Source organism: Ochlerotatus camptorhynchus, unplaced genomic scaffold (genome assembly GCF_037179485.1).
Source record: "Ochlerotatus camptorhynchus isolate MF236.1 unplaced genomic scaffold, CSIRO-AGI_Acam_v1.1 ptg000084l, whole genome shotgun sequence".
Taxonomy (NCBI): Eukaryota; Metazoa; Arthropoda; class Insecta; order Diptera; family Culicidae; genus Ochlerotatus; species Ochlerotatus camptorhynchus.
The window spans coordinates 2,914,062-2,927,570 of NW_027040574.1; the positions used below are offsets into that span (position 1 = coordinate 2,914,062).

A 13,509-nucleotide genomic window follows, 5' to 3' on the forward strand; every position below is an offset into this window, starting at 1 on the left:
CAGATTTTCTTTCGGCCGTCGGGACGTCTTAGCTGGATGGTAGCCCCCTTTTGGACCCATTCAGCTGAGCTCTGTTTTGTTCGGATCTTTGTTAGTAGTCAGTACCTTGTCATTTTCTGTTTGTAAGTTTTCTTTTGGCTGTCGGGACGGTTCCGCACGGGATGAGCCTCGTCACGGTGCCGTCTTGTTCAGTTTAATGTTAAATGTTCTTTTTAACTTCCTATCAAGAGCCAGGAAGGCTGTACTCCACAGCCTTAGCAGGCGGTGGGATGCCACATGGGATGAGCCGTCGGCCCTCGTGACGGTGTCCACCCGCAGAATAGCAGCAAACAACCAAACAACAATGTTAGTAGAATTAAAACACTCTGTCAAACAAAAACTCCGTTTCCTGAGGTTCTCCTTCTGAGACCTCCCTATGACAAAGAGATGAACTAGCCTATGGCTAAAAATCTCTTAAATAAAGATAAAAAAAAAAAGATTCAACTCTCAGCTTCAACAATACACGTTGTGAATAGTCTCGCAATATCAAAGGTGCTTGTTAAATCAATATCAAGCATGATATTTTGCTCCAATATCATGCGTGATATTGGGACATTCTTTGCTCGACTGTCGAGCTGTTCAGTCCGTATTTTCGCTCGAGTTCCGATTCGATTTGGTTTCGTTTTGTGCTGTCGCGTTGCGCCGTGGAAGTGTCGCCACCTTCTCGCGTTCTGGCAAGTTTAATTGAACTTGCAAACACGAAACAAATGGTGCGTAAACGTGCCAATGAGTCAGCAGCGGGCCCTTCAAATAAGGTGCTAATCAAGCCCAGCGCGTCGCAGGATGACGCCGGAAAACGAGTACTGCAAGCCAACCAGTATGCAGTACTCCCGGAAGAAAATGGCGATGGTGACGCCGTTCCCATTGCAAGACGAGAGCGGATTCCCCCGCTTTTCACGCCGGTGAAGGATGTTGCCAAGCTGGGTGCTGAACTGGCAAAACACAAGCTGCTGCCTCGCTTCAAGCTTTGCAGCATCGGTACCAAAATCATGTGCTCCAACCTGGGGGAGTACAATTAAATAGGAAGTTTCCTGAAGAACAACAACGTGGACTTCTTCACACATGATCTGCCATCGAGCAAGCCACTGAAGGTGGTTTTGCGTGGATTACCGTCGTCATTTCACGAAGGGATCCACCAGTCTTGCGGCTCTGAGATCCAATATCCGGGACCTGTTTCAGGTCATCATCAGTTGGGAGCATTACAAACCCCAACATCGTGATGTAACGCAGTGTATGAACTGCCTCTCATATGGCCATGGCACCAAAAACTGCCACATGAAGACAAACTGCGACAAGTGTGCTGGAACTCACTCAACTGCGTCCTGTGAGCAAGTCGATGACATCGAGCCAACGTGTGTCAACTGCGGTGGAAACCACCAAGCCTCCAATCGCGGATGTCCCAAGCGAGTGGAGTTCATTAATATCCGTCGGAAGGCCACAATCAACAACCAGCTTGGTCGCCTTCGTAATCATCGTTCACCTCCTGTACTCACGAAAGTCCAGTACCCAGCTCTCCAGCCCCGTCGACATGTTCCGAACCTAGCACCGCTTCCGCTCAACAACCAACAAGCCAATCCTGCGAGTATCCGAATGGTTCCTAACAGTCGGACAGTTCAGCATCGTCTCGCTGCTGCTGCGGCCCAGCCAATTCTTGGTTCATCCACCGCCCCTGGTTTATCATACGCTGGTGCTGTCTCAGGTGAATCTGCCGACGATTCTCCGTTCACCTCGGAGGAACTTGTGACGCTCGTGGCCGAGGTCATCATCATCATGCGCACCTGCAAGACTCGATCTGAACAGCTTCATGCTGCCTTGTCACTCGTCACCAAGTATGGACCGTGAAGCTATAAAAATTGCAAATTGGAACGCTTGCTCACTAACGAACAAGCATAGAAAGCTACTCGATTTCCTCAACACCAAGGAGGTCGACATTGCTGTCATCATCGAGACGCATTTGAAACCCGAACTGAACATATTCCTTCCCGACTTTCAGCTTGTCAGACTTGATCGCACCTGCTCTGGAGGTGGAGGAGTGGCCATCGCTGCAAGACGTAACATCAGTTACCGGCTGCTACCAAACTTCCAGCTGAAAACAATTGAAGCCATCGGAGTGGAGGTGAGCACATCACTTGGCCCAATCACCATCATCGCGGTCTACTGCCCCAAGCAAACCAACATCAGGGACGGGTCGTCAGTGGCCCTCCGGAAAGACATCATCAAACTCACCCGGAGGAGCGGGAACTTCATTATCGCTGGCGATCTGAACGCAAAACACCAAGCTTGGGGCAACGATCGCAGCAATAGAAACGGCATCATCCTCAATGAAGACCTGCAAGAGGGCCACTATACCATCTTGGCCCCGGACTCTCCCACCCGGTTGAGTCGGTCTGGGGTCCATGCGACCATCGACATCTTCGTAAGCAACATGGGACACAACATCTCGCAACCTGTGGCATTCCAGGAGCTGAGCTCGGACCACTACCCTGTGTGTGCCGAAGTTGGATCCTCGGTTAACCGATTCGAAGCTTCCTGGCGCAACTACATCGAGTCAACTGGGCGCAATATCAACACTGCGTTGACACAGCCATCGACTACGATGTCCAACCGGGGACGTCCGAAGATGTTGACCGGTGTCTACAAACCATCGAGGAGGCGATTTCCCGGGCCAGGGAACAACACGTGCCAGTATCCAGACAGGTGAGTAACACTCTGAACCTTGACAGCCCTACCAAAGATCTCATTAGACTCCGTAACACCATTCGTAGGCAGTACCAGCGTACTGGCCTGCCTAACTTGAAGACCAATTCTAATCGATTAGCAAAGATCATTCAGGCCAAGTTGGTGGATCTCAGAAATAACGATTTTGCTAGTAAGATCCGCTCTCTCCCAGATTGTGTTAAGCCCTTCTGGAAACTTACAAAAATTCTTAAAAACAAGCCTAGGCCCATTCCCCCATTGACCCCACTGGATCGTCCCGGCGACCCAGTGGTTCATCTGATAACTCCTGAAGAGAAGGCTTCCGCGATAGGTCAACACTTCGTCAGCTCCCATAATCTCGGACAAAACATCATCAGCCCTCATGAATCTGAGGTTGCTGAAAATGCAACCAATCTTCTTCAGATTCCTAACATTTTTCCAGAGGAATCCGAGATTACGGCTGACGAACTGTTGACCTATATTAAATCATCTAAAAACATGAAGGCCCCAGGTTTCGACAACATCCTGAATCTGGAACTTAAACACTTGAGTTCCAGATTCTACAACCAGTGCCTCAGACTTGGCTACTTCCCCTCGTGTTGGAAGTCAGCTAAAGTCATACCCATCCGGAAACCTGGGAAGGATCCGTCCTCTCCTTCAAGTTATCGACCAATCAGCCTTCTCTCAGGGTTGTCAAAACTGTTCGAAAGAGCACTGTACCACCGGCTCCTAACATCTGCCGATGAAAACAACTTGTTACTCGAGGAACAGTTTGGTTTTCGGAAAGGTCGTTCGACCGTCCACCAGCTGACTCGAGTAACAAACATTCTCAGACGGAACAATTCTGTTTCGAAAACATCTGCCATGGCGTTGTTGGACGTTGAAAAAGCGTTCGACAATGTCTGGCATGATGGCCTGGTGTTCAAATTGCAGCAGTACGGTCTTCCAATCTTCCTAGTGAAGATCATAAACAACTATCTATCAGACAGGACGTTCCGAGTCTCTCTGAATGGCATCTCATCGGATGCTTTCAACATCGGTGCCGGGATTCCACAAGGAAGCATTCTTGGCCCCATCCTATTCAACCTGTTCACCTCCGATATGCCGGCGCTCCCTGATGGTGAATCGTTGTCTCTGTTCGCAGATGACACATCCATCGTCTACAAGGGTAGGGTCATCGAAGCTCTGACTGCCAAACTTCAGAGAGGCCTGGACGTTCTGTCTGAAATTTCAACAGCTGGAAGATCCGTATCAACGCGGCAAAGACCCAGGTCATTATCTTTCCACACTCTAAATCTCCTACACTTGTTCCGTCGGAGAATAACAAGATCTGCCTGAACGGCACAGTTGTGGAATGGTCCAAAGAGGTCGTGTACCTCGGGCTAACACTAGACAGCAAGCTTCTTTTCAGGGAGCACGTTGACAAAACAAAAACCAAGTGCAACATCTTGATAAGATCGTTGTATCCACTTATCAACAGGAAGTCAACCCTGTCCCTGAAAAATAAGCTTGCTGTCTACAAACAAGTCATCCTTCCTGTAATCGAGTACGGTATGCCAATGTGGGAGAGTTGCGCAAAATGCCATCACCTTAAACTCCAAAGGATCCAGAACAAGATCCTTAGGATGGTCCTAAACAGTCCCCCGCGGACTAGAAATTCTGAGATCCACTTCCTGGCTGGAATTCAAACATTAGAAGAACGGAGAGTATTCATCCTGGAAAGGTTCAGAGACACTTGTTTGAGATCAAATCATCAGATCATACGTGATCTAGCACGTTAGGTTAAGTTATACTCGTAGTTAGGTAGGTTATCACTTTTTTCAATTCAAATAAAACACATCCCCAAAGGGATATTCTGTACACTAGTTGAAAAACGCAAATATTAAATTAGAATATCAAATTAAACAAAGATGAAGAGCCAAGTAGGCTAATCAATTAAAATGATAAATCAATGTACTACCATAATCAACAGAAATAAACATAATTTTACTACTACTTAAACCACTGGAAGTGGCTCCCGTTCTGGTGGAGGAGGCTTATTGATTAGCGGAAGATAAAATGCTTATTGTGTTGTACCTTTTGACTATAGTTTTAAGATGTACTGTATAGTGAACAAGAATCCTCGGTTCTGTATAATTAATTCGGTTGAGCCTTATCAAATAAATAAAAAAAAAAAACTACAAGGGACAGCCCTATGGAGTTGTACGCAATGGTGACGTAGGACTACATGGTCGTATATAATAAATCTTATTTGTTAACTGCAGCAGGAGCTTGGGTTTTGTGTAGGAATAGGAACTTGAGTGGGGTTCTCTCTGTTTATACCCTCGTTTGGCCCACAGCGACTCACGAAGTGCTACTGATTCCGATCAATAGCGGTGCGACTTCTTCTTTTTTCTATGGATGCTAATGTGGGCTGCAGCTTGCTGCTTGCAGGCAGCCTTTCGTTGTGTATTGGAGAACCCCACCACTCACCACGCGGTGATTGAATAAACACCGTTTGGTGAGACCAGATGGAATTCAACTTTGAAATCTGTGTTAGAGAAATCGCTTTTCGCAGGGAATCGGTGATAATGTTAATTATCATAGCAACAGTTACACGTTTATGCAATTTTCAACGTGACACTTTGAAAAATGATAAAGTCTAAAATTTAACAGACGCGTAGAAATATTTCTGATCGATTGGTGATAAAATTATTGAAATTGGTCCAGGGGCAGCTGAGTTATTAACGTTCAAAATCTTTCATAATTTTGTTACATGATCCATTTTTGGTTTTCACAAAGTGTACCCCCATATAGAAATCACAGACGTAGTCCTACGTCAAAAAAGAGAGCGGACGAATATCAAATTGCTGATGAATATGCCATCACTGCTCTCAGCACGAATTAAGGTGTGCAGAGTGGAAAACCCCTTGAGATTTCACTTCATTAGCAATTTCCTTGCATCTAGCCTATCGTGAGGACCACCGGAAGGAGTTACTAGAACCGTCTCAGCTGATTTTTTATCATCTTAGTTTTGCAGGTTTTTTTTTATCAGGAAAATATCCGCAACACTTTCTCCTTTGCTCGTAATGCAATCAAAATCCCATCAAACTTCACGTGAGCCAAAATATGCCATTCGCCGTCGTACACCCTCGCGGTGTTCTGCTTAAAAGAACGTGTGGCCTAAATCCTCCACGGCAAGCTAACACAACTTTACGAAGAAGAATTTTTGCATGCCAAAATCCAGGAAAACACTACACTGGTAGCTAGGACGGACATCAAGTATGGGAGGAAGAAACGGTATCGAAAATGTGCATTTTCCCTTCACGGAACGACAGGCGCCGGAACGGATTATTATTTTTGCGAAATTCCTTCCGTCCCTCCCTCGGTTCGCTGTTGGAACCATGAATGGTATCTTTCATGTTCGGGGTTTCTTTTGTCCGCTATCGAACGTAGATCGAAGCAACCCTGATGGAAGACAGATAAGAAGATTGCTGTGGTGGCGGAGTGGAAATTGAATTTTCGCACAAAGTAGCTATGCTGCAACTGCTATTAGCAGGCGACGACGACGACGCGTTGGTAAGAGCAATCTTCTTCACCGCCGTCGTCGTCGTCAGCTACTGCGATGATGGATGAGTGGAAAATTTGAAACAGGGTGAAAATCAAAACCAATCGAAGGTAGAGCTCAAACCTGCCGCTGTTGGGATCCACCTGGGAGAAGAGATTTTTGCGTATAAGGAGATTATCTTATTATTGTTATTATCATACGCAAAAGGATCGCCGCCAAGGGGCGGCTTTGGCTGCATTTCGGCAGCCGTGCTTTGGTATTATTCCAAGAGGGGAGGCAAATCAAACATAATTTATTCACCTAGATCAGCTTATGTTACACGACGCGTTTAGTCAGTTTTCCGATTACTTACTTCCAGAGCCTACTGGTGCTCTGGTGATCGGAAAGGGATTACATGCGGCTAATGCTTCGTTTTAGATGGCACAGTGGTGGGTGACTTTCCGCCGGTTGGAATCAGGGGTCATCAACGGGACCGACCGGTCTAATTCGCTTGTGGCCACACGCGGAAGCCGCAAATTTGATTCCCCCGCCCGGGACCAAACTAAGGATAAGCGGAGCGGTGAAAGCTCATTTTCCGCCTGCTTGGGTGAAAGCTGATTTGCGAAGTCGCTCCCATGACTTATTTGATTGGGGGAAATGTCGAAACCAGGATTGTTTCCGTGAAATGACGAATTTATGTGGTAACCAAACGAGAACCTTTTTGGAGCTTCAAGAGAAGTCTAAAGTTGTGAAAGAGTATCAATAAATCAATGTTTCAATCCTCACGCCTGGGGCAACCCATTAATGTCAACATTCCAAAGTGGTTCTCTTAAACAGCTAATTTCTATGCACATATATTGAACAACTTACCACGCCATGCAACGGCCAATCAATCTGCTGTCGATTATTGTTATTAAGTCATTACACGACAATTACTGTGATCGGCCCCGCACTGCACGGTGACAAAATTTCCTCCCCTTTAAACTAGTTAAACCACTTTACCCGAAAAATATTATGATTAGCCTTATAAATATGGAACAACTTCCTGCCGCCGCCGCGAGGCAGCAGAGCCACTTGGAAAATTGTTTCAATATTTATGCAAATCGAGCCAGCTACGACATAAACCGTCGCAGCAAGCGAAGGATTTCTCAAGAGGGGCCTACTGAGATTGATTTTTGCATCAGAGATTGTGAAAAAAAGGGGGAATCCGAAGCGGCAAGTGACATTGTTTTATTATATCCTCAAAGTCAGTGTTTCTTTATTGATTTCGTCGGTTCAGGATGAGATACTAGAGACTTAAAATCGCGGAGCACAATCGCAGCAAAAGTTGACCGCTCGTTCCTCCCAGACCCACAGTTCGCTAAGCTCCCCGGGCAGTCCTTCAACTCCAATCTTGTGCAGCTGATCGGCCGAAACGCACTGTCCCGTGCGTCTGCGGAGCATCTTCACCGTGAACGAACGTGGCGTACACTGGTAATGGCCATACCAGCAGCGGCTCTTGGCACACTCGACGGTTCGGAGGAAGCGTGGATAGTACCCGGCGCCCAGGTCAACCCAACGGATCTTCGCATCGCACTCCCACGGTCGAGTGCTCCCGTCAGTTTGACCTCGTCGGAAGCTGCGCGTCGAACGGCTTTCCTTGCCCATTTCGTGCAGCAGAGAGTCGAAAGCTTCTCGTTTGTTCAGCGGGGCCTTCAGTACCGGATTGGCCGTATCCTTGGCGTGGTCAACCGCCCAGGCTGGATTGTTTCCCAGCTCGGCCAGGTGATCTTCGTCTACGTAGAATGATGGATAGAGTCCGCTGATTGCACCCCGTTTTCCATCGGATTCCCCGTTGACCGACTCGTCTTGCATGACGGGAGGCTTGTCGATACTCATATATCGGGAGTTGAACGCCGGCCCGAGGATGTTCGATAATATCGGAGGCGGCAGCTGGACACATTCCTTCGGCTGTCTGTTGGTCATGTAGTTCAGGGTGCGCTCGTTCGAGTTGCCATCTTGAAGCGTTATCAACATTAGCACTAACAATAAGACGGCATGCATACTTCTCGGCATGCCGTTGTCACATATGAACGAATTTCACTCTACATGCACTTGCATCACAAATAACCCGATCACGGAACAAAAACAAAGCAACAGTGGGCTGTTTCACGGGACGCCAACGATCGTTGAAATGCAGTATCCTATGACAACCAGCAAAACAGAGCTTACTGGTGTTAGTGAAACACAGTTGATTTGATCGGAAAAATATAGATTCCATTTCACAGCACGCAGTGACATCTCAATTAGGCCAACAATGCGACAAGAGTCATCGAAAAAAAAATCTCCCATTGTCACGGGGTTCCTGCTACGCAATTTCTCCTGTTGACCGCAGAGCGAAAGGAATTAACTTTTCAACAATTGATTCGTTTCGAAATCGAGTGTAATTCCGTTGACACATTGTCCGTCCGACATGTGCGGGGTGAAGATGAAAAAGAATTCTACATCACAGGACACCGTGCTGCTGTAATCCTCTTACTAGCGGCGAGAGATGACAGTAGGGAAGGCAGTAGTAGGTGGGTGGCTTAACTTTCTTGCAAGGAAATTTGTCACATGTCAACGGTTTGCTTTGATAATGGAATTTGCAAGGGGGTGTGGAAATCTGAATCAAATTGTAGTTCGAGGCTAGGTGCTCCTGGAGAAGGGAAGAGCAGTGTGGCGGAAATTATGGATAGGTAAATGGTTGAAAAAATACAAATCCGCCATGGCATGCTGCGGTCCATGAGTAATCAGCTCCGATAACCGATTATTATTATTATTATTTTTTAACAAAATCAATATCATTTTTATCAATCTGCGTTGCGCGCAGGAATATCGATCTGCATGTGGTTATTTAATGAAAACTGCTCACCAAAATGCATGAGGGAAATTTTTGGACGACCATCCAAATTACTATGCGCTTATATGTTCAAAATTGGGCAATTGCAAACAATCAACATGAGAAATGTTTTGTCTTCATCCAGATTAAAAAGAAAATGGTTGTGAATGTATCACGGTTGGACGGTTTAAAGTGGGTTTTCGGATTGAAGGAGCAGAGCACTACCGGAAACCTCGGAAAAGGAACGAATTTCGGAAAAACGATTAAACACACGTAAATTACGGGAAAAGAAAAAGCTACTATTTTATTTGCGTCTTTTACTACAGAACTAGAACGCTAACTGAACAAAAAAAAAAAACTTCCAACTGTCAACCAAAAGCAAATTTCAAGGTGTACCAATATAGGTTGTCTCTGTTGTCTGCATGTAGGGGTAGGACGCTAGTGGTCATTCTACTCCCACACTCCTCCTGAATGACCACCGACTTCACCTAAGTCGATAGTCCGATCCGTTCAATGAATTTGTTGAACATCAGTCGTCCCAACGGCTTTGTTAAAGCATCAGCAATCATCTCAATTGAAGGACAATACTCCAAAACTATAATCTTCCGTTCGCATAAGTCACGAATGAAATGCTTCGTCGTGTCTATGTGCTTTACCCTTCCGCTCGATCGTTCGGCCTTCGCAAAGCATATGCACCCCTGGTTGTCCTCGAAGATGGTAATCGCATCGGCCTGAGGTTCGTCGAGGTCATTCATCAATCGCTTGATCCAGATTGCTTCTTGACACGCCACGGTGAGTGCGTAATACTCTGCTTCCAACGACGAGAGTGCGACCGCATCCTGTCCTTTGCTCACCCAGCATATCGGCCCACCACCGTAGAAAAATATCACACCAGTAGTAGACCGCCTTGTTCGCTGATCTCCGGCCCAATCGGAGTCCGAAAATCCGATCAACTTCCATTCCTGTCCAGGTCCGTATGTCAGCTTCCGATCCTTCGTTGCATTCAAATATTGCACGATCCGCTTAGCTGCAGACCAGTCGCTTTGATTTGGCTCAGCTACCTTTCGTCCAAGCAATCCCACGCTAACAGATATATCCGGCCTCGCATTGACAGCCAAGTATAAAAGAGCTCCAACAACACTTCGATACGAGGTCTGATCCGAAAATGGCTTGCTATCATGGTTCGCAGACAGGTACCCTGGATCCATAGGTGTTTTTACTGGTGGTGCCTTATCCATACCCAGCTGGCTCACCAACTTGTCAATATACGCCGTAAGCCGCAAAGAGTAGATTCTGTCCTCTTTCTGAATATCCAGTCCCAAAAAATGTCGAACAGGGCCGAGACAGGTAAGCTCGAACTCTTCCTTCAAATCTTCAGCCACTTTATTGATCTATGCTTCATTCACACTTCCGAGTAGGAGGTCGTCTACGTATACTAGCAAGTATACCGTAACGCCTTGAACGTGCCGTACGTAGAGACACGAATCTGATGTACATTGCTGAAATTTCAGCTTCTTCGTCAACACAGCGTGGAGCGCTTTATTCCAACAACGTGCCGATTGACGCAAACCGTAAATGCTTTTTACCAATTTGCACACCATCTCCTCCTGTCCAGTTACGGTGAAACCGGGGGGTTGACGCATAAACAATTCTTCCTCAACGGTTCCATTTAAGTACGCCGTTTTAACGTCGTATTGTTTCAGTACTAGTCCCTTCTTGCCCGCAACAGCCAGCAACGCACGCAACGTAGTTATACGCGTTACTGGGGCAAAAATATCCGTATAGTCAATACCAAACTTTTGCGAGTAGCCCCGCGCAACAATTCTCGCTTTATGTTTGACTACTCTTCCATTTTCATCGCGCTTGAGTTTAAACACCCACTTCGCACTAATCACTTTCTTTCCGGGTGGCAATCTCACAAGTTCCCACGTTTGGTTTTGTTTGTGAGCCTTAAGTTCATCCTTCATCGCACTTCGCCACTCTGGCAAGGCCATCGCCTCCCGGTAGTCTTCGGGTTCTTCGTCGTGAGATGCCAACGCAACGACAAAATCGTCATATCTTCTTGGAAGAACACCTCGCGTAGAGCGCGGTGCCCTTCTCTGCACTTGTCCGGATTCGTGAATACTTTCATCACCGTAACCGAAGAAATCACTCTCGTTTGTATCATCAGCGTCCTCGTAAACTGATTCATCTTCTTCTTGCTCTTCAGGCTCTTCAACTGCCTCATCACTCTTGTTCCAAACCAGGATCACTTCACTTTCATCTTCTTCACGCATTTCCGCTGGAACTTGTTGGTCCTCCTGAACTGCATCTTCCCGCTCCGAGCCGTTATCAAGCTCGAGGAACCGCGCGTCGCGGCTGATGACGATCCGATCACTCTCACGATCCAGGAATCTTCAACCCTTGTGCTGATCCGAGTAGCCGACGAACAATAGCTTCTTTGCTTTGGGATCAAATTTCTTACGCTTGCATTCCGGGACATGGACATAAGCGGAGCACCCGAAAACACGAAGACGGGTCAGGTCCGGCTTCGTCCCAGTCCACATCTCGTACGGAGTACGATCTACAGCACGAGTAGGCAGCCGGTTCTGAATATAAGCTGCTGTTAATACTGCCTCTCCCCAGTAACATTTTGGCAGGCCTGCATCGAGCAACATGCAGTTAGCCATTTCTTGAAGCGCTCGGTTCTTGCGTTCCGCTACCCCATTTTGTTGTGGGGAGTAGGGAACCGTGAACTGCGCGTCGATACCTTCAGCCTTATAAAACTCCTGCAAATTGTTACTAGTATACTCACCTCCGCCATCGGATCTAATGATGCGGGGCTTCCGTCCGAATCCATTCTCCGTCCAGCGCACGTACGCCTTTATCTTCCCTGCTGCCTCGTCCTTGGACTTCAGGAGAAAGACCACACAGAATCGACTGAAATCATCGATCATGGTCATCAGGTACTTGTTACCACTAGGCGTTTGATTATCCATGGGGCCACAAAGGTCCGTGTGGATCAGATCCAAAGGCTGCTTAGACTTGCGTTTAGTTACCGCTGGGAAAGGGAAACGAGTCAACTTCCCCTTCAGACAACATTCACAAACTATCTGCTCACCGCAACTCTTGACCTCCAGTCCACTTGCCAGATCTTTCGCCTTAATCGACTCTATGACATCCGCATCTCGATGACCAAACCTTCTATGCCAGGTGTGTTGGCACAACAAGGTATGGTTTCCACACACCGCACGCATACCCTGCTCGGCCGTTTTCAATTTGTACTGGTTGCCGACGGTTTCACCAACTGCCACTACAACGCCATCCGCAGATTTTACTTCGCAACGATCTACGCCGAACACCACTGAAAATCCTTTGAGTGCCAGCTTCCGGACCGAGATCAGTCCACCTTCTAGAGAAGGGACGTAAAGAACGTTCTCCAACGTGATGGCAATTCGGTTTCCATCTCCGTTTACACCGAACAACACTCCACTACCGCATCCAGCAGACATCGTTTTGGTTCCATCCGCCAGGGTCACATCGACAACGACACCTCTTTTCATTTCGTTGAAGAAAGTACGGTCGTTGGTCATATGACACGTACAACCGCTATCCACAGTCCATGCTCCGGGAATAACTCCTCCTGCGACGAAGCACACAGCTCCAAAAACAGCGCTGGGTTTCTCACTAGGTTTCTCAGCATCCCGCTGCTCCGGCGCCGGTTGTGTTTGCACCTGCTTCGCTTGCTGGTCTGGACTATCCTTCTGACTTGACTGGCTTAGGCCTTGTTCCTTTTTCGCTGCTAGAAACTTCCTGCAATTCTTCTTCAGATGACCCGGCATATTGCAGAAAAAACACTTCCGAGTTTCACTTTTTGGCTTCGCTACCATCTTCATGGCCTTCTCCATCTTGACACCGTTTCCCTGCTGACATTCTCGCTTTTGGCACTCATCCCGAAGTCTCGCCAGCACTAAATCGATCGTCAAATCTTCCTGAGGCCGGTTCTCCAATGAAGTAACAAAGCTGTGATACGACGATGGCAAGCTCCGAAGCATCATAATGATTCTCAGCAGCTCACTAAGCTCCACACCAGCATTTTCCAGACGTTCGTAAAGATTCTCCATCTCCTCGATGTGTTTCTCGACGTTTCCACCTTCACTCAGATTCAACGAGCAAAGCTGCTGCAACAACAGGGCCTGGTTTCCAATAGTCGCTTTTTCGTGGTACGATTTGAGGTTAAACCACATCTCGCGAGCAGTCGCCGCCTTTTTGATGAAACGCAACTGACTATCCTCCACGAAGAGCGCAATTGTCGTACGAGCCTTCCGATCATCCTTGATCCACTGCTGGAGCTCGGCATCAACCTCCTCTGGCTTGGGTTTCTCAATCACGTCCCAAACTTCCTCGCGCT

The 13,509-nt window shown here is 47.2% G+C and overlaps 2 protein-coding genes across 2 annotated transcripts; both read right to left on the bottom strand.

Annotated features, from left to right (window-relative positions):
- Window positions 1-7,482: 7,482 nt before the first annotated feature.
- On the bottom strand, window positions 7,483-8,482 carry trk (trunk). The gene has a single exon (XM_065218149.1). It carries the CDS (start codon window positions 8,315-8,317, stop codon window positions 7,559-7,561), a length of 759 nt encoding a protein of 252 aa, XP_065074221.1. The 5' UTR covers window positions 8,318-8,482; the 3' UTR covers window positions 7,483-7,558.
- A 1,125-nt stretch (window positions 8,483-9,607) lies between these two features.
- On the bottom strand, window positions 9,608-10,357 carry LOC135698226 (uncharacterized). The gene has a single exon (XM_065218119.1). It carries the CDS (start codon window positions 10,355-10,357, stop codon window positions 9,608-9,610), a length of 750 nt encoding a protein of 249 aa, XP_065074191.1.
- Between the last annotated feature and the right edge of the window lie 3,152 nt (window positions 10,358-13,509).

What these genes read in the sequence shown, in the direction of transcription:
- trk (XM_065218149.1), bottom strand. Translation starts at nt 8,317, where the DNA reads ATGCCGAGAAGTATGCATGCCGTCTTATTGTTAGTGCTAATGTTGATA.
- LOC135698226 (XM_065218119.1), bottom strand. Translation starts at nt 10,357, where the DNA reads ATGGATAAGGCACCACCAGTAAAAACACCTATGGATCCAGGGTACCTG.